General features: G+C 40.8%; 1 protein-coding gene across 5 annotated transcripts in view; it reads right to left on the reverse strand.

Annotated features, from left to right (window-relative positions):
- Positions 1–22,051, reverse strand: part of CPNE4 (copine 4) — a 626,987-nt gene that overhangs the window by 348,595 nt on the left and 256,341 nt on the right. For all 5 annotated transcript variants that reach the window (XM_086674292.1, XM_086674290.1, XM_086674291.1 and 2 more), the window contains one exon: positions 18,213–18,393. In XM_086674292.1, the coding sequence (XP_086530418.1) occupies positions 18,213–18,393 (181 nt within the window). The remainder of the gene's footprint in view (positions 1–18,212; positions 18,394–22,051) is intronic.

Here is a 22,051-nt window from a genome sequence, read left to right on the forward strand (position 1 = left end):
AGCTGACAGCAGAGAATCTCTTGCTACAGAGATCAAGGGACTAAGGAACAGTCACGAGGAGCTGAAAAACGCTTTAAACGAAATGCATAACAAAATGGAAACCACCACGGCTCGGATTGAAGAGGCAGAGGAGAGAATAGGTGAACTAGAAGATAAAGTTATGGAAAAAGAGGAAGCTGAGAAAAAGAGAGATAAAAAAATCCAGGAATATGAGGGGAAAATTAGAGAACTAAGTGATACACTAAAAAGAAATAATATACGCATAATTGGTATCCCAGAGGAGGAAGAGAGAGGGAAAGGTGCTGAAGGGGTACTTGAAGAAATAATAGCTGAGAACTTCCCTGAACTGGGGAAGGAAAAAGGCATTGAAATCCAAGAGGCACAGAGAACTCCCTTCAGACGTAACTTGAATCGATCTTCTGCACGACATATCATAGTGAAACTGGCAAAATACAAGGATAAAGAGAAAATTCTGAAAGCAGCAAGGGGTAAACGTGCCCTCACATATAAAGGGAGACCTATAAGACTCGTGACTGATCTCTCTTTTGAAACTTGGCAGGCCAGAAAGAATTGGCACGAGATTTTCAGTGTGCTAGACAGAAAAAATATGCAGCCGAGAATCCTTTCTCCAGCAAGTCTGTCATTTAGAATAGAAGGAGAGATAAAGGTCTTCCCAAACAAACAAAAACTGAAGGAATTTGTCACCACTAAACCAGCCCTACAAGAGATCCTAAGGGGGACCCTGTGAGACAAAGTACCAGAGACATCACTACAAGCATAAAACATACAGACATCACAATGACTCTAATCCCATATCTTTCTATAATAACACTGAATGTAAATGGATTAAATGCGCCAACCAAAAGACATAGGGTATCAGAATGGATAAAAAAACAAGACCCATCTATTTGCTGTCTACAAGAGACTCATTTTAGACCTGAGGACACCTTTAGATTGAGAGTGAGGGGATGGAGAACTATTTATCATGCTACTGGAAGCCAAAAGAAAGCTGGAGTAGCCATCCTTATATCAGAAAAACTAGACTTTAAATTAAAGGCTGTAACAAGAGATGAAGAAGGACATTATATAATAGTGACAGGGTCTATCCATCAGGAAGAGCTAACAATTATAAATGTCTATGCGCCGAATACCGGAGCGCCCAAATATATAAAACAATTACTCATAAACATAAGCAACCTTATTGAGAAGAATGTGTTAATTGCAGGGGACTTTAACACCCCACTTACAGAAATGGATAGATCATCTAGACACACGGTCAATAAAGAAACAAGGGCCCTGAATGACATTGGATCAGATGGACTTGACAGATATATTTAGAACTCTACATCCCAAAGCAACAGAATATACTTTCTTCTCGAGTGCACATGGAACATTCTCCAAGATAGATCATATACTGGGTCACCAAACAGCCCTTCATAAGTTTACAAGAATTGAAATCATACCATGCATACTTTCAGACCACAATGCTATGAAGCTTGAAATCAACCACAGAAAAAAGTCTGGAAAACCTCCAAAAGCATGGAGGTTAAAGAACACCCTACTAACGAATGAGTGGGTCAACCAGGCAATTAGAGAAGAAATTAAAAAATATATGGAAACAAACGAAAATGAAAATACAACAATCCAAACGCTTTGGGACGCAGCAAAGGCAGTCCTGAGAGGAAAATACATTGCAATCCAGGCCTATCTCAAGAAACAAGAAAAATCCCAAATACGAAATCTAACAGCACACCTAAAGGAACTAGAAGCAGAACAGCAAAGGCAGCCTAAACCCAGCAGAAGAAGAGAAATAATAAAGATCAGAGCAGAAATAAACAATATAGAATCTAAAAAAACTGTAGAGCAGATCAATGAAACCAAGAGTTGGTTTTTTGAAAAAATAAATAAAATTGACAAACCTCTAGCCAGGCTTCTCAAAAAGAAAAGGGAGATGACCCAAATAGATAAAATCATGAATGAAAATGGAATTATTACAACCAATCCCTCAGAGATACAAACAATTATCAGGGAATACTATGAAAAATTATATGCCAACAAATTGGACAACCTGGAAGAAATGGACAAATTCCTGAACACCCACACTCTTCCAAAACTCAATCAGGAGGAAATAGAAAGCTTGAACAGACCCATAACCAGCGAAGAAATTGAATCGGTTATCAAAAATCTCCCAACAAATAAGAGTCCAGGACCAGATGGCTTCCCAGGGGAGTTCTACCAGACGTTTAAAGCAGAGATAATACTTATCCTTCTCAAGCTATTCCAAGAAATAGAAAGGGAAGGAAAACTTCCAGACTCATTCTATGAAGCCAGTATTACTTTGATTCCTAAACCAGACAGAGACCCAGTAAAAAAAGAGAACTACAGGCCAATATCCCTGATGAATATGGATGCAAAAATTCTCAATAAGATACTAGCAAATCGAATTCAACGGCATATAAAAAGAATTATTCACCATGATCAAGTGGGATTCATTCCTGGGATGCAGGGCTGGTTCAACATTCGCAAATCAATCAACGTGATACATCACATTAACAAAAAAAAAAGAGAAGAACCATATGATCCTGTCAATCGATGCAGAAAAGGCCTTTGATAAAATCCAGCACCCTTTCTTAATAAAAACTCTTGAGAAAGTCGGGATAGAAGGAACATACTTAAAGATCATAAAAGCCATTTATGAAAAGCCCACAGCTAACATCATCCTCAACGGGGAAAAACTGAGAGCTTTTTCCCTGAGATCAGGAACACGACAGGGATGCCCACTCTCACCGCTGTTGTTTAACATAGTGCTGGAAGTTCTAGCATCAGCAATCAGACAACAAAAGGAAATCAAAGGCGTCAAAATTGGCAAAGATGAAGTCAAGCTTTCGCTCTTTGCAGATGACATGATATTATACATGGAAAATCCGACAGACTCCACCAAAAGTCTGCTAGAACTGATACATGAATTCAGCAAAGTTGCAGGATACAAAATCAATGTACAGAAATCAGTTGCATTCTTATACACTAACAATGAAGCAACAGAAAGACAAATAAAGAAACTGACCCCATTCACAATTGCACCAAGAAGCATAAAATACCTAGGAATAAATCTAACCAAAGATGTAAAGGATCTGTATGCTGAAAACTATAGAAAGCTTATGAAGGTAATTGAAGAAGATTTAAAGAAATGGAAAGACATTCCCTGCTCATGGATTGGAAGAATAAATATTATCAAAATGTCAATACTACCCAAAGCTATCTACACATTCAATGCAATCCCAATCAAAATTGCACCAGCATTCTTCTCAAAACTAGAACAAGCAATCCTAAAATTCATATGGAACCACAAAAGGCCCCGAATAGCCAAAGTAATTTTGAAGAAGAAGACCAAAGCAGGAGGCATCACAATCCCAGACTTTAGCCTCTACTACAAAGCTGTCATCATCAAGACAGCATGGTATTGGCACAAAAACAGACACACAGACCAATGGAATAGAATAGAAACCCCAGAACTAGACCCACAAACGTATGGCCAACTCATCTTTGACAAAGCAGGAAAGAACATCCAATGGAAAAAAGACAGTCTCTTTAACAAATGGTGCTGGGAGAACTGGACAGCAACATGCAGAAGGTTGAAACTAGACCACTTTCTCACACCATTCACAAAAATAAACTCAAAATGGATAAAGGACCTGAATGTGAGACAGGAAACCATCAAAACCTTAGAGGAGAAAGCAGGAAAAGACCTCTCTGACCTCAGCCGTAGCAATCTCTTCCTCGACACATCCCCAAAGGCAAGGGAATTAAAAGCAAAAGTGAATTCCTGGGACCTTATGAAGATAAAAAGCTTCTGCACAGCAAAGGAAACAACCAACAAAACTCAAAGGCAACCAACGGAATGGGAAAAGATATTTGCAAATGACATATCGGACAAAGGGCTAGTATCCAAAATTTATAAAGAGCTCACCAAACTCCACACCCGAAAAGCAAATAACCCAGTGAAGAAATGGGCAGAAAACATGAATAGACACTTCTCTAAAGAAGACATCCGGATGGCCAACAGGCACATGAAAAGATGTTCAGCGTCGCTCCTTATCAGGGAAATACAAATCAAAACCACACTCAGGTATCACCTCACGCCAGTCAGAGTGGCCAAAATGAACAAATCAGGAGACTATAGATGCTGGAGAGGATGTGGAGAAACGGGAACCCTCTTGCACTGTTGGTGGGAATGCAAATTGGTGCAGCCGCTCTGGAAAGCAGTGTGGAGGTTCCTCAGAAAATTAAAAATAGACCTACCCTATGACCCGCAATAGCACTGCTAGGAATTTATCCAAGGGACACAGGAGTACTGATGCATAGGGGCACTTGTACCCCAATGTTCATAGCAGCACTCTCAACAATAGCCAAATTATGGAAAGAGCCTAAATGTCCATCAACTGATGAATGGATAAAGAAATTGTGGTTTATATACACAATGGAGTACTACGTGGCAATGAGAAAAAATGAAATATGGCCTTTTGTAGCAACGTGGATGGAACTGGAGAGTGTGATGCTAAGTGAAATAAGCCATACAGAGAAAGACAGATACCATATGGTTTCACTCTTATGTGGATCCTGAGAAACTTAAGAAAAACCCATGGGGGAGGGGAACAAAAAAAAAAAAAAAAAAGAGGTTAGAGTGGGAGAGAGCCAAAGCATAAGAGACTGTTGAGAACTGAGAACAAACTAAGGGTTGATGGGGGGTGGGAGGGAGGAGAGGGTGGGTGATGGGTACTGAGGAGGGCACGTTTTGGGATGAGCACTGGGTGTTGTATGGAAACCAATTTGACAATAAATTTCATATATAAAAAAAAAAAAAAGATACTAAATTTTGGGCTGATTGTTATGCAAGAGTAGTAATTAGAACAAACCGGCTGAAGCAAATCTTCAACAGTGGCAGGTTTAAATTGGTTCCCCTACCATAAAGCCATTTCTCAGAAGCTATTTTGAAAAGGCTAGAATTCACGAAAGGGAGGTTAAAAAGGTATCTGAATTGCTTACTTCAACACACAGTTCCAAAACTGTAATCTTTCAACAAGAAGAACTAGTCTTCACATTCAAGAAGAAAATATCTAAGACTAAATTCTCATATGAAAGGAAGCTATTGAAATACCAAGTGTTTGACTAGCCAAGATAGAGAGTTGAACATTTCTGAGCTTGAATCAAGATAAAATATTTAATTAGCCTATAAACTGACCCCGAGAACATCTGGAGTTTCCAGAAGGGAACATTTTTCTTGTCACTTTTTCTCTGAGACTGCCAAATTGTGGGGGCTGGTGTTGGCACAGAAGCAAAGATGGAAAGGTAAGGTTATCAGCACGGCCTCTCTGATTCCCATCCACAGATTAGAGAACATGGACAAGCGGAATGAAGTTGCTCCAAGTCTATTCATCTTCCTCAAAATGCAGAGAATGCAGGGGATGAGGAGGCTCAGATAATTCCTGACCAGGAGAGCCAAAACCAATCGATCAAAGTGGTTAGTCAGAGACTTTGCAGAAACTTAAAGACTTGTTCAACTTTCTCACCGAAAGTTCTCTGATTTTACACAGACAAATGGGACCAAGACTTCTTGTAGGGTTGAGTGGCAGACCAAAAACTTGTCACTGGCATTAAACACACCTCGAAGTGAATATTACCTGATAATATCCTCCATATCCTGAGCGCTAAGTTGTGTGCTAACCTCGTTAGTTTTGCACACATTATCTCCTTTCATGTTTATTAAGCACTTACTATGACCCAGGTACTATATTAAGCAATTCTTAAGCATCATCTCATTTCATCTTTATGATAAACTCATGGAATAGGTTGTTTTGCTTTGTTTTGTTTCCATTTTATAGATGTTGAAATCACAGGCCCAGGGAAGTTGAGGCGTTTGCATAAGGTTACACAGATAACTCAAGCGGTCTGAGTCCAGGGTCTACAACGTCAGCCACGTCACTGTCACGTCCTGCCAGCCACTCCTTCAATACTGATAACAACCATTTAGACACAAAGCAGCAGGAGAGGCTCAGAGATGTTAGGTGACTTTCTAGGGTCACCCAGTTAACTTGTGCTAGACCTCAGTCATGTTTCCAAACTGACTTTAGATCAAGCCTGCCTGCTCTGGCAGCTTCCTAAGTTGTCAGCAATGGGGATTTCAGGATGATCTGAAGCCTGGTGAGTCACACTATAAATAATTTAGTTTGATTCTGAGCTAAACCAGCTCTGGGTCTATTTTTCTTCTTATGGTCTCTTTCTCTGACTTTTCAAATGCTCCTTAGCTATGGAACCATCTTTTCCTCTTTTCAACAAAAATCTTACACAGAGCCCCAATATATTTAACAGGTAAAGATGATATTTCATTAGTATAAGATTGCTCTATAAGCTGAAATTTTTGTCACTTAGTACATGTCAATCAATGGGAACATAATCTGAGAGTTAGTGGTTTCTGATGTGTTGAAATTTATCTTTGTTGTTTCCTGTTATATATTTTAAATATTAGCACATATTCTAGGAAATGTTCTATATCTTGATTGGGATGGTGGCTACCCAAGTGTGTATATATATTTGTCAAAACTCATCCAACAAAACATCCAAAATGGATGTTTTTGGTTGGATTTCATAAGCAAATTGCCTCACTCAAAATTGAGAAGCAAAAAATTAAATTTATATTTCAAACAAATGTTTGCAGTACTTCCAAAGTAGCTAGGTTCCCCACCCCCACCCCCAGAACACTATTTACAAGTCTTCAAAACAAACGCTGCAGTGACTCAGAATGGGGAAGTTGAGAATATTTCGTGTCCTAAGGTTCAAATAAAGATACTGAAGAACTTCACTCTCATTCCAGGGATTTCCATTGCTTAAAAAAAAAGCCCATTTAAGGAGCGCCTGGGTGGCTCAGTCAATTAAGCATCCAACTCTTGGTTTCGGCTCAGGTCATGATCCCAAGGTTCATGGATTCGAGCTCCTGTAGGGCTCCATGCTGATAGTGCAGAGCTTGCTCAGGATTCTCTCTCTCTCCTTCTCTCTCTACCCCTGCCCTGCTTGCATGCTCTCTCTCTCTCTTTCTCTCTCTCTCCCTCTCCCTCTCTCTCTGCCACTGCCCTACTTGCATGCTCTTGCGCGTGTGCTCACTCTCTCTCTCTCTTAAAATGAATACATAAACTTAAAAAAATAAAATGCCTTAAAAAAAAACATTTAATCCCTAAGAGCCAACAAGAAAAACTTGCTACTTCCTCTATACTCAGTTGCTTCTGAAGCAGACAGAGGAGAAAACTAGGTGGAAGGAAGTTGTGTTTTCAGCAAATAATTTACTGTTTCCCATATTGTCTCAGCGAGAGATCCAGGAGGAGGATAAGTCATCCAGGAGGATAAGTCCAGATGGCGCCTAGGGTGGAGGAGAGAAGACACAGGGAGACCCCAGTCTCCAACACTAACTGTAGCTATAGCTCTCCTTGCCTGTCTCTGTTTCACTCTCCCCAGAGGAAGAAGAAAAAGGGAGAGAGGAAAAGAAGGGGAGCACAAAGAAGTTTAAAGCCAAAAGGATGTAAGGAAGGAAACAGAGGCTAACAGAGCCTGGTAACAAAGGGCTCCATACTCCTCATCCCTGAGTGGTGGGAAATGTCCTTCCAATATCATCTCATGACTCCATTCAACATAGTTACAATACTGCCTGAATAGTTTACACACAAACACATAAAGAAAATCCCTTCAAATCAAACTTTTTTCCTCGGGCACCAATAATCCTACCTCCATGTAAAAGGGATAAGCCTAGTGGTGCAGGTGAGTTCTAATTAGCTGAGTTCTCATTCTCCTGAATGAGAACAGGACAGTCCTCAAAAATCCAAGGGTCTTTGGAGGTGAACATGGGGAAATGGACCATGGAAATGAAATCCATCTAACTACGGCATTACAAGCATCTCTTGTGTCAGGCATTGTGGTAGGTGCTAGGGATGCAAAGTCAATAAAACAGTGACAGCTTTAGTGTCCCAGAATTTACTTCTCCAACAACCTCTTGATATGTCTCTACTGCTCAGCCTCTAGCCACAGGGCATCAATTGTCAGAACACTTGAGGACCAACCAGCACATCTTTCTTTAGAAAACAATTCTTAAAAAATGACAAATGTTCCTTAATCATAGCAGTTATTGATCACTGACTCTGTTGTATCAACGACACTTATAAGCATTCAACAGGTATCGAGTCATTGAATCCTCATAATGGTAGCAGGTACCATTATGATATCTATTTTATAGGTGAGGAGACTAAGGCACAGAAAGGTTTGGCTAATTTGCCCATTGGTACAGCTAACAATGGCTGGGGTAGAACTTCATTCTAGGTAGTCTGGCCCCATAGCCTGAGCTCAGAGTCCCTATGCCATGCACCTTGGGGAACCTTTAGGAAGTCAGGATAAAGTTGTACAAATTAGGGGATTACAAGGATGTTTCAGGTATTTACCAAAGCAAATCTAATTTCTGTTAAAAAAAAAAATAAATGCAAACAGTTTTAAATGAGTTAATGGATTCTCTGAGGAGAGGAAAACGTGTTCATCTTAAGGATTAGTAGCATTATATGGGGTTATTCTACCTCCACAGAGTCCAGGATGGGAGAGACACAGAGTAATGGAGACAACATGGGCACTGGAGACACAACGCTCTGGGTTCCAATCCCATCACCACTTCTTCCTAGTCTTGTGACCTTGGACATGCACTTTTCTCTGTGTTAGTTTTCTCACCTGTGAAATGGGTAAGCACAGTCTCTATCTTCTAATACTGTCATGAGGGTCGTAGAAAATGCATGTGAAGATTTAGCCCATGGCACATGGCGGACACTCAGACACTGAATGCTACTCATTTTTCTCAGAGGAGGGCAGTGAAGGATAGTGGCAGCGTAGTTTCTAGAGACAGACAGTCTGGGTTCAATCTGTCATGACTCCTCTACTTACTACTTGTGCTCCCCTTGAGCAAATTACTTAACTCTTCTGTGCCTCCATATAAAGTATATATGGAGTCCAAATTATAAGGTTGCTTTACTAATTAAATATGATGACACATATACAGTGCTTAGGAGATTACCTGATCTACTGTATAACCACTCTCAGCATATTTCAAGGTATCATCATTAATAATTTTTAATGTTTGTTTATTTTTGAGAGAGAGAGAGGCAGAGTGCAAGTGGGGGAGGGGTAGAGAGGGAAACACAGAATCCAAAACAGACTCCAGGCTTTGAGCTATCAGCAAAGCGCCTGACAATGGGCTTGACCTCACGAGCCTTGAGATCATGACCTGAGCCGAAGTCAGATGCTTAACTGACTGAGCCATCCAGGCACTCCAAGGTATCATCATTAATAAACCACCATTACAATTAATTTTAAAAATATTAAATGGATTGAAATTACAAAAGAAAGATGATTTTCTTAAGGACACGATTATCAGCAGTGAGTCTAGTTTAAACATTAAAACAGGAACCCAGGAAGTATGTTGAAAACATCTTCCTGGAGAGGGTGAAGGTTGTTTAAGCTAGAGGCAGAGGGCTCTAAATCATAAATGCTTCCAGAAGCTCTTTCCCTGAACTATAATTCCATCTTTCAAATACTCATCATGAGACTCAAGGCACATTATAAAAAGCCATGGTAACCAATGGTTCAGTCTAGATGTTCAACTGTGGCTTGCCAGTTCTACAAGCTAAGGGGGCAATGAAGCCCATGGCACGGTGCTTTCCTCGCTGCAGGAGGACAGACCTTATTCTTGCAACTGATAAATCTTCTCTGAGACACACAAGAGTTAATTAATTAATAGTCAACACAGGATTTCAGTTCAAATTGTTTTTCCCTCATTTGCAGCCCCAAATTTCCATCTTGTGCAATTCCGCTCTCAGACACCATGACATTGACAATTTTGAGATTTCAGTGATAAGAAAGCCACTCAGTCGCATCGTATGCAATGCATTTTTCTTCTCTCTTTTCACCCAAGTGCATCACTTACAGACTGAACAGCAGGCAACTGCAGGCTCTGGTCAAAGGGAAGTGACCTCAGGCAGCAAGGAGGAAACATTTTTTGGTTCTACTATTTCATTTTGTTTTCTATTCAGTGCTTGGGGTAAGATTTCTAACATCATCTTTTTAGAGGAAAGAAATTATTCTTATTAAGGACTTGTTAAGGGGGGGTAGAAAACAACATCAAAGTTTTCCCGAGTGGGAGTCTGAGGCGAAACTGGAGTGAAAACTTTGTGAACAACTGAAGAAAACTGTTGTTTTTTATCATCTGTCATGCTAGGTGTCAGCCACCAAAACGCTACAAGTCAGCAAAGTGTGAACAGAAAATCTTTCAAGAAAGGAGGCTGTTTGTGATATCCAGAGGGAATGCTTTAATTGACTTAATTTTCATTTTTTCAGCTCTTGTCTGTGTCCACAACTGAGAGGTTAACTATGTTTGAGAGACCCAGTCCAGGCAGGTACAGGAGTGTAGTCTAAACTCAAATACCCCCAGGGGCCAGGCTAGGAGGGCAAATGATGGGACAGGCTGGCTAGCAGGATGCAGGAGGACAGACTCAGACTCTGGATACAGGCAGCCGCTACCCATGTTCTGCTCATTGTTGCACACAGATTAAAGTTTCCAAGGGCGCCTGGGTGGCTCGGTGAGTTAAGCGTTCAGATTCAGCTCAGGTCATGATCTCGTGGTTTGTAGGTTCAAGCCCCACATCAGGGTCTGTGCTGACAGCTCAGAGCCTGAAGCCTGCTTCGGATTCTGTGTCTCCCTCTCTCTCTGCCCCTACCCTACTCACACTCTGTCTCTCTCTCAAAAATAAATAAACATTAAAAAAAATTACAGATTCCATGTTGCTAGTTTTTCTGGTTATTCTAAAGAAACCAGAAATCTGGAGTTTTATGAGAAAATAAAACTCCTGATATTTAAGTTTTGTCAACCAGTGCAGACCTGCTTGAACACCATGAAGGCCGAACAAAATTGTGTGGGGGACAGAGGCCTTGAGCTTCAAGTAGTAATCCCAGGTTAAGGTGAAAAGAATATAGATTTTGGAATCAACCAGATTCCAGCTTTCCTATTTATTAGCTGTGTGGCCTCAGGTGATTTGTTAATACTGCCCAGCCTCAGTTTCCTTACCTGGTTAGTAAAGTCTCCCTTGCAGGGTAGTTGTGAGGATTAGAAAGAATATATGTAAAAGGACTAATTCCAAGCTGGTGTCAACACATATAGATGGTTACTTTATTTTGTCATCACCCAAGTGTTCATATTGCCTGACCTATTTTCACAAAATTTTAGCACTCTGGAGTAAAGGAAAATTGATGATCTCTGTTACAGGTTACATGCAAAGCTGCTACTTAGGGCTTCACCTTCCTGGCTCAGACACAAACGGGTGATGGCTCACTACTGTCCCGAGCACAAATGGGTCTTTTTCTATGGAATTCTTCCATGAGCCCTCTAACCAAAAGGGAATTGCTGAAAAAATTCACATCCCATTTATTTGGGAGGGGGCAAGCCCCCCCGCCCCCACCACAGACTCATATTTCCCCTTCGGTGCTGCCTGCTAGCAGGGATGCAAGATCGTATGGCAAACACACCCGACATCTGGATGGATAGGAAGTGGGGAGAGAGGACAGAAAGTAAGGAGAGGTGGAAGAGTGATTTATTTTTATCCCCATCCCACATAAAGGTAACCTATGCACCCTTGAGATGGTCTACTGTAGCGTAAGCCCTGACATGTTTTTTCTGTTTTGCAAAGCTGGTACCTGATTTAAGCTTCCACTGTTCAGGCTTTCAAAGAAGTATCCACTTCAAAGAGGACTATCTCAAATAAACACACAGGCAGCCACCACTTCCTAAAGAGCCAGGCCACCTCCCCACACTGATGCTCTTTTGTTTTAGAAACCTTGATTGATTTTGAATAGTGACCATTTGGTCCCCTTGTTTTTTTTTCTCTTCCTGCACTTTGAATTTCCTCTTACATTTTAAATTCATCAACAAAGAGTGGGCCTGCAAAACCCTAGGCCCCCATGCTCAACCCAATAAAAACAGAACCCCAGGCTCATGTGCACACTCCCTCTCTCTCATCCTACCCAAGACCTTGCTGAGTAGCCCCAGGTGTTCTATCTAATTTCTAGGTCCTGTAAGCAACAAACCTTTATTTTTTCAAAGCTCCCTGATGGTTATTGCTGAAAGACATCTTGCAATCTTAAGAACCACAAGTGTAGGTCCACCCACCACACTGGTTATAGATAGGCTGAGACGCCGTAAAATATCTACCCACTGCACATTCAGGGGAAGGAAGAGTTAATTTAAGTCCGGACCTTGTTTTGAGCCCTCTTCCTCAAAGTCACATAATCTTCCTAGCCTCCAGCCCTCCCTCTCTAAGACAGAGTTCTTCTACTAGACTCTGAGGTCTTTGAGGATACAAACCAGGTTCTATCATGATACCCAATACGTACTAGAATTTCAATGTCTGTAACACCTTCTCATGAGGCTATTATAAGAAGCAAATGAAATAATGTAAGTAGATGGCGTTTGTGAATATAAAGTGCTATATGGATATATTATTATAAACAATAATAATCTTGCATCAGGGTGCACTGATAATTATTAGATAACCACACTAATTGCTACTAACAATTATTATTATTGTCAACAATCCACCAAAGCACATGATTCATCATAACATGTTTTCATAATGGAATTGATCCAAGGGTAATTAGTTCTCAGAATTACTTAGAGCTTCCTATAGAGAAACTCAAACACTGTGTATTAAAATTAAATGTAAAAATGGAATTAAAGGTGATTAGAGCAACATCCTGGCAATGTGGGAATAATTTGGCTTTTTCCAATAAGGACAAGTACATGCCACTTATAGGATTTCTGCCAAGGGCCATGGCCTGCGGGCTTAGCTCTGCTTCATGGAGAATATCCAGTGTACCCAAGGGATACAGCATATGCTCTAGGAAACTGAATACAAGTCTTTAGTTCACAAGGGCCCTTGTCTTTTGAATCCCTGAGAAGTATTAATTTTTCCCACTTGGATATGTTGCCTGGTTCCAAAAGTTAGTGAACACATCAGTACTCACCAGAAGGCAGGAGGAAATTATTTCCACTCTTCATTGGATAATGGAATATGGTCTAAATATCATTACACTGAACTGCACCATATACTGTTGCCCCTTTTGGCTAGGTGTGAGTGCAGGGAGGATTTTTTTTTAATGAGTATGATTCTAAATTAGGGAAATTAAATGGTAACTCGGAAATTCTCAGTTTGGAATGTACATCCAACTAACAAGTATTTTTTTTTCCTTCTTTTCTAACACTTATAATCATGGCCATTGAAGATATGCTGAAAGTTTCACCCAACAAGAATACCATCCCATCTCCATATTCTGGGAGGAAACAAAAGCATCCTCTCTCTTTTTTCAGTCCTCAGATATTCATTCCAAACTCCGTGCATCTCCAAAGAGCAACCGTCCCTTGTGCATTTCAGTACAATTGATTTCCAATATTTCAAAGACATAGATTTATCCTCATTGACCCTTAATACTATTAACAGCACAGGAGGTCAGACTGTAGGTCTTTTTGAGTCTAAAAATCAGGTTTACAGTGTCATGATCACTTTAGAGGCCAATGTTCTTTTTCCAGGGCTAACAAGCTACAGCATATTAAAAGAGCAAACAGTTTGCTTCCATATGGGAGGGCCATCTGAAAGCAGTTCTAACTACTGCAGTAGTAACCTGAGCTGTGAACCAGGGCAAAACGGGGCCCTTTCCCTGCTGCAGTTCCATTATGAAAAGCAGAGGCCAGCAATCACAATAAAAAAGAAATGTCAAAACTCTAGTTACATCTCCCCAAACCCAGTGAAGTTGTAAAATTAAGAGCCTACTCTAACATTTTTACAAACTCTCCTCTTCCCCACCCACCCAGCCAAATTCTCTAGCACACCAAAAGACTCTGGAACCATACTACTTACAATTACTCTTAAATTAATTAAAATTAAATATTTTAAAATTTTAGTTCTTCAGTTACATTATCCACCTTTCAGGTGCTCGTAGCCACATGTAGTAATGACTACCTTGTCCGACACAACAGATGGGGAACATTTCTATCACTGCAGCAAGTTCCAGTGGACAGTGCTGACTGGAGAGCCTCTTTAGTCAAACTTTATTTATTTTTTTTTAATTTTTTAATGTTTATTTATTTTAGAGAGAGACAGAGCACAAGCAGGGAAGGAGTAGAAAGGGGGAGATACAGAACAGAAGCAGGCTCGAGGCTCTGAGCTGTCAGCACAGAGCCCAACCTGGGGCTCAAACCCATGAACCACGAGATCATGACCTGAGCTGAAGTCAACTGCTCAACCAACGGAACCACCAGGCGCCCCTTAGCCAAACTTTAAAATTCCCTCTGAAAGATATGCTCCCCTTGCTTTTCTCTCTCTCTCACCTTGTCACATCCCCTCCAACAATCTCTTCATTATGCAAATCAGCTTAGCCTCTGTTTTTTTCTCCACTTAATCAATTACCAGATTTCCCCACAAAAAAAAGACATGCACACAGCCGGCATGAATTCTATTCTGCAAGGATTTCTCTCAGTTCTCTAACAGTGTACATGGAAATCTCTCTGCAAATCCAGATGTATTGTAGGGGGTAGACACAGGTAAATGCATCAATAAATCTTATCCCAGTGTCCATGTTTGCTAGCCTTCACTAAGCAAGGATAGTAGTCGCTACATGGTTTAAATAGACTGTCAGATGCTTTTAACTTGTAGCATAGGTGTGCTTCTAACTCCTAGCATAAGACCACTTGCTGAATTTGTACTGAAAAGTAGTTGTTAGCGTTAAACAAACATGCATTACTTGATGAGACAGGGAATGATGATCCAAGTTACTGTGAGTTGTCGAAGGTTTATGTGCTGGCCATGTACATCTTTGCTCTCAAGTGCACTCTGTACTCTTTCCCTGCAAACCTTGTCAATGGGCTTCTATCAAGGTTTGGTCAGTGGAAGGCACAGTGAGATACATGAGAGCAAAAGGCAGGCAGATACCAGGGTACCCTCACTTCCCTTTCAGGCAGCATTTCCAGCACTATCCACATCTCCTCTATCTTCCTGGCTCCCACCAGACAGGCCTTCCTTCCTTCCAGCTTCTGCTAGATAGCTGTTTGTTTCCAGTACTCCCACCTCCCCCTCTGGCCCCTCTGGCCCCTCTGGCCCAGTGGTGTGCTGATAAATGTTTGCCAAATGGCTCTGAGTGGGAGTCGAGCCCTGATCTGAAATATCTGCCAAGTCTGTGGTCTAAATACCAACACCACAACTGCGTGCAAAGTTCCCGAATACGTAAGAGTCAGCTTTCACAAACCTATACAAGATGGCCTCGGCACACTACTGCCCCACCCTAAGCAAAGTAACAGGTTCCTGTCATTGATGCCTGCATTCCCTCACTGTCCCTATTTAGTTTCTCAGCATTTCCAACTCCTTTATTACTAGGTACCTGAATTAAATCCTTTATTAGCTACCTAGCATGGGCTCTGTTGTTCTGACTGTATCCTGAATGCATACTGTTAAGAGTATAAACTAGATTACAGAAGTGTTTCTCAAAGTGCCAGATTATAAATCAGCCTATTGCTCTGTATGCTGGAAGATCAGCTGACATTACCGTTTTTAAAGAGTAAGACTGTTTAGATGAAGGAAGCAGGGAATCAATTTACACTGTGGCACAAGTTTCTTATCTGCGCACTGGTAACAGAGTTTGTGAGCTGGTAGCTGTGTGCAGACCATACTTTGAGTAACATTGTAATACAGCACTCTGGAAAAGCAATGTGGCAATACGTATCATAGCCCGCAAAGTTTCCTATCTTTGTACCAGTAATTCCACTCGGACAATCTCTCCTAGGAACTCATGGAAAAGTAGGGAACAGCATTATGCACAAAGATACTCATTGCAGTTTAAAATAGGGTATTTTTTTTAATTTTTTTTAACGTTTATTCATTTTTTGATAGAGACAGAGCGTGAGTGGGGGAGGGGCAGAGAGAGAGGGAGACACAGAATCCGAAGCAGGCTCCAGGCTCTGAACTGACAGCACAGAGCCTGAAGTGGGGCTCAAACGCATGGGCCGTGAGATCATTACCTGAGCCAAAGTCGGACGCCCAACCGACTGAGCCACCCAGGTGCCCCTAAAATAGGGTATTTTTGGAAGCAACTTCAAAGTGGAAAAAAAACAGGAAAATTACTAAATAAATTCATGTGATGGGATACTATGCAACTTTAAAAATTGTAATGATTAATATTACAGCAATGTAGAAAAATATATACTACTAGGTAATAAAATGAGGAAAGAAAATTTTACATGCATAAGAATCATGTAAGAATATGAATGCCAGAAGGAAAAGACATATATACAAATAATAGTTGTCTTATGTAAAGGGGGCATTAGGAGATGAATTTCTTTCTAATTTCTTTCCTCTCATTTTCAAAGAGTAATGTTTTCCCTAATGCAGGCTGCCATTTCATTTTGTTAAATAAAAAGTTAAAAACCATAATACCCATCAACAGAGTCAATGAGACTATTTAGAAAGGAAAAAAACACATTACACATTAAGAGACCTATGAACGCTATTTTACGTTTACAATATAAGCACTGGAGAAGTCTTAAGTCCAAGACCCCCAGACTGCTCATCTGTCCTGCATTCCTCCAGGCAAGATGCCTCCACCTGAATTCCATGTGCTCACTCACCCCGACCAAACCTCCCCTTCAGAGAAGTGGCTTTTATCACATATGTAAGATTAAGCAAACAGGCTGCTTTAGCCCTCTTTCTTCTGTGCAATGGAAGCTTTTACCTCCTGGAACAACATCTTCCAGCTATTTGCAAATAGTTGGAAGAAGTACTGAAGACTGGAGGAGTTTGTTGTAATGGACCCAAAGGTGATAGTAACCTCTACCACTGCTCTGCTCAGCATGGCTTCAAACCCCTTCTCCAAATTCCAAGCAGTACCTGGTTCCCTTAGAGATGATAATTACTGCTCCCTCTGCTGTATCTCTCCAACTCCCACACCTCCTCTCCATCCCACTATTCACCTCACACCAGATCTTTAAAACATTGCTTACTCAGGGGCGCCTGGGTGGCTCAGTCAGTTAAGTGTGCAACTTAAAACACGGTTTGTGCGTTCAAGCCCCGTGTCAGGTTCTGTACTGACAGCTCAGAGCCTGGAGCCTGCTTCAGATTCTGTGTCTCCCTCTCTCTCTGCCCCTCCCCCACTCGCATACTGTGTGTGTGTCTCTCTCTCTCAAAAATAAGAGAGCATTAAAAAAATTAAAAAAAAAAGACATTGCTTCCTCAGACCAGGTACTTAGAAAAAAGGAAAACCAAACCAAAATAGAACTTAAAAAATAGCTCTCATTAGGGGCATCTGGGTGGCTCAGTCAATTAAGCATCTGACTTTAGCTCAGGTCATGATCTCACGGTTCCTGAGTTGGAGCCCTTCTGAGGATCCTCTGTCTCCCTCTCTCTGCCCCTCCCCTGCTCATTCTCTCCCTCCCTCCCCCCCTCAAAAATTAATAAACGTTAAAAAAAAGAGTCCTCATCCAATCTGTTTCAACTTTTAAATCAATTAACAAACCCAACTGCAGATTTCAACCTGCAGTGTTGCCACACAAACTTCCAAAGACCACACTGGTACCCACCATCAGTATAAAATAGCAAGAAAGAGCTCAGGCTCTGGAGCCCAGCAGCCTGGTTGTAAGTATCAGATTTTCCACTTACAAGCTGAATGATCTTGGGCACATCCTTAACCTTTGTGTGTTTCCTCATCTGTTTCCTCACAGGATTGTTGTGACGACCAAATTAGTTATTTTTACATAAAGCACTTGGAACAGTGCCTGACCCTTGGTGAGTATCCAATAAAATGTAGATAATATTAAGTTTTCGCTCCAAAAAATAAATGTTATGTCATGTGGCTTCTGTCAGGCACTCCTCCCTGCTCTTCCCCAAGGGTCACTAAGTCTACAATGAACACAAAGATTAAGGGTAAATGTCAAAATATCCACAGCATTAAAGCAGTCGCGTCAAAGCATCACAATGCAAGCAGAAATATGATTGTATTCATTTCAAGAATTTTCTATCTCATCAAAATAAACCACCTGAAGAAAGGAAATGCAAAAACATTTCTGAATCAACCCTCCAGTCCATTGCCTTGGACATGCCTACCTCAAACCACTGCCCGTGGGATTGCATCTTGAGGATGACACAGGGGTCTGGTTTGGAAAGAGCATCTCTGTCGGAAATGCCTTTGCACGCCACACGCAGCTCAACTTTGGTCAGGCAGGGGCTGTTAAAGATTCCCAGCGTATTGGCAGCCGACTCATAAATGTTGCTCATCTTCTTCATTCTGTTTTAGGAAGAAAAAGAGGAAAAAAGACATGCCAATCACCACAGTATTTGTTAAAGGAGAAAGCCTTCCAATCATCTTTCAGAATCTTGTTCAATACACAAATTCTAATATTGAATGTATTTATTACCTTGCTTTTCACCCCAGTGGCACAGTTCCAATGAAACAAACAAACAAAACCAAAGAAACAGAGAAAAACCCCAACAGGTGCTGGTACACTTGGCTAACAACGTTATTTTTCTATATGATTTGCATACATTTGCATAGCAAAATTTTTAGCTTGTGAAACAAAATTTATGAATTAGTGCAAACCGTAATCCAGCTCTATATTAAGTGCGTGGCTTGTGTGAAATTTTACAGATTTGCTGGCTAATCAATTTAATCACATTCCAAGTTTCTAAGACTCCCTAAAAATCCAGGTCTCCTTCTTCTTCTACGTGATGGCACAGAGAGGATATCGTCCTCCCTGAGACACAGTCCAAATTTCCCTTTCCTAAACCCTGGCCCATCTTCTCAAGATAGCCAGCCAGCTCCAGGAGAGAGGCCCAGAATCTGATTCTGTGCTCCAAGTGCAGAAGTCTCTCCTCAGCTTTCATCCCTCTTACCTGCCACATCGGAATTCAGAATCAAAAGGAAGAAAGTAAGAGGGAGACTGTGAGATAGGAGTAGCACAGCCTCTGATTCTGAACTCACGGCAAAAGGAGCCAATATAAGCACTGCAGGCCCCTCTCCCATCTCCACAGGATAACCTTTATGGTAACACTTGGCCTCATGGAGGCCTGGGCTACCAGGAATCCCCCAGAAGCCACCAACACTTTCCACCTTCTCTGAGGAGGATTGGACCTGTGAAGATATTGGAAGCTTCTCTCAGGAGTGAAATTCAATGTCCTTCTCTTTGAATTCTGTTTCCTTGCAGATTCCTTAGGAAAACAGCAAAGACTTCCTCAACCTCACACAGCGTCAGGGCCCTGGCTTGGAATTTCTTCATCTATAAAATGAGGGCAATCCCTCCTCTCCTTCCCTTTTCCACAAATATTCAGTGAGTTTCCCCTTGGTACCCGGCACCATACTAGGTTCAAATACACCATGCCACCTCTTTCACAAGGTGATGAGTGTGCCTTAGTATTACACACACACACACACACACACACACACACACACACACACACACGTGCACGCCCCAGCTAGTCTCTCCAAACTTAGCTGCTAGCTCCATGCCAAAGCCAAGCCTTTTCCAATCTGACAATGCCCCACCCTCATGGCAGATACACCCAATCTTCTCTCCCAATGCTCTTTTACAAAGTTCTCCACTCTTGCCCTCCATCCTTCTTCCATTTTCCTTCCTTCCTTCTTTTTCATTTTCTCTCTCTTCTCCTGCCTCCCTCCATTGTTCTGTTCTTTCTCTTTTTCTTTCCTTTCTTTCCTTTCTTTCTTTCTTTCTTTCTTTCTTTCTTTCTTTCTTTTTCTTTCTTTCTTTCTTTCTTTCTTTTGTTCATTCTTTCTTTCTTTCTTTCTTTCTTTCTTTTCTTTTCTTCTTTTCCTTCCTTCCTTCCTTCCTTCCTTCCTTCCTTCCTTCCACTTCCAACTCTCCAGTGCCCTATTTATCTAATTATTATGAACATTGGTTTTCCCCTATATATACTGAAGGGAAAGTGTATTGACTGCCACAAAGTCATGTCCTTGAACAGGAAAGGACAAACTATGTCTTCTGCGTCAAATGTGGCTTGACCATTTGTTTGAGTAAATAAAGATTTATTGGAACACAGGCAAGCTCATTCATTTACATATAGTGTGTGGTTGCTTTCAGTGCAACTGCAGAGTTGAGTAGTTGCAACAGAGACTACATGGCCTGCAAAGCCTAAAATATTTACCATCTGGCCCTCTCTAGAAAATGTTTTCCAAGCTCCACTCTTAAATATCAGGTAAGGAGAATTTACAGTTGGGGAAGAATTACAGTTCTGTTTTAGTATCTGTTATGGGATCAGCTTGAGGACAAGAGTTGCTCTATGTTCAACCATACTGAACATTAACAAGGATTTGTGAACATTCTTTTTTACATATAAGAAAATTCAAGCTCAGAAAGAACTGGCACCTTACTCATGTCACACAGTTATTCTAATCACAGAACTGGGGCCAAAATGCCAGTTTTCTATCCCCTAGCCCAGAGCTGTTTTTACTACTCATAATACCTTTAGCTGGAGAATGCTTGAATCTATTAAGGATCAGTGAATACACTATCCCTGATTTATTTCAACCTCCATACAGAATCATATTTTCCTTCTATTTTTAAGTAAATTTTACTCATGTATAGGAAATTTACAAATCATAAATGCACAGCTTAATAAATTGTCCCTCTAATTTCACACGTTGTGAGTAGACCAATTATTAGAGCAACGTAGAAGACAGAGCATACATATATGAGATGCAAGTTTAAAAAAACAGTGGAAAAAAAAGAAGGAATAGACTACTGGAACATGGCTTTGTGTTCAGGTAGTGTTGGAAGTATGTTGTGAGCACTTTATCAACTTTTTGATAAAGACAGCTCATTCTTCAATCAATGTCTTCCTGAATTCTGCTTTTCCCAATGCATTAACTGGTTCCTTAGAATTCACATTTCCCTTGTGCTGTTCTAAGTGGTCTTTCCTATCTCTAGGAGATATTATCTCTTCTAACAGCCCCTATCCTTGTAGACTCATGCCTGTGTCCATCTCTTTTCTTTCTCTTTTTCTTGTTTTATTTTATTTTTCTTAAATAATTCATTTTTCAGAACAATTTATTTTTTTGATTCACAGCAAAACTGAGAAGAAGGTACAAAGATTTCCTATATCCCCTCTTCCCCCACCTGCGTATCATTCTCCTCATCAAAGTGCCCCACCAGAGTGTATCTGTTACAACTGAGGAACCTTGCCTCATCATTATCATCCAGAGTCCATAGTTGACATTAGAGTTCACTCTTCATGTTGCATATTCTATGGGTTTAGACAAATATATAATGGCATGGACCTACCATTATAGTATCATACAGAGTAGTTTCACTGCCCTAAAAGTCCTCTGTGCTCTCTCTATCCATTCCTCCCACCTCGCTAACCCTTGGCAACCACTGATCTTTTTACTGTCTCCATAGTTTTGCCTTTCCCCAGAATGCCATATAGTTAGAATCATAGAGTGTATAGCCTTTTCAGATTGGCCCCTTTCATCCATCCACTTTCTTGACCCACTGACTCCTTTATATAGAACACAAGCTTTTTGTACAGAATGAGACATCTTCTCTAATGTCTAGTCTTAGTCGTGAGGTATAATGGAAAAAAAGATTCTATCAAGGAGACATGTAGTTCCTTCCAGGTTCAAATTCTGGCTTCTCTGCTAACTAAGTGTGTGACTGTGAGCAGGGTACTTAATACCTACTCTGAAGAGGTGCTATGATAAGCAGATGAAATAATGTATGTAAAGTGATTAGCATAATGCCAAGTATACAGTAGGTGCTCCAAAAGTAGAGCTATTATTAGTGTAATCTGACTGCTCTCAGTATTAAATTATTCATTTTCCCACTGCCAACTGAAACTCTTTTAGGATTCCCACTGTTACTTTAAGATCAAAGTTCTACTAGCCACCTTAAATGCATTCTGTCTTTGCAGCCCACACCTTCTGAGCATAGCAG

Source organism: Puma concolor, chromosome C2 (genome assembly GCF_028749965.1).
Source record: "Puma concolor isolate L17-30 chromosome C2, mPumCon1.1.hap2, whole genome shotgun sequence".
NCBI lineage: Eukaryota > Metazoa > Chordata > Mammalia > Carnivora > Felidae > Puma > Puma concolor.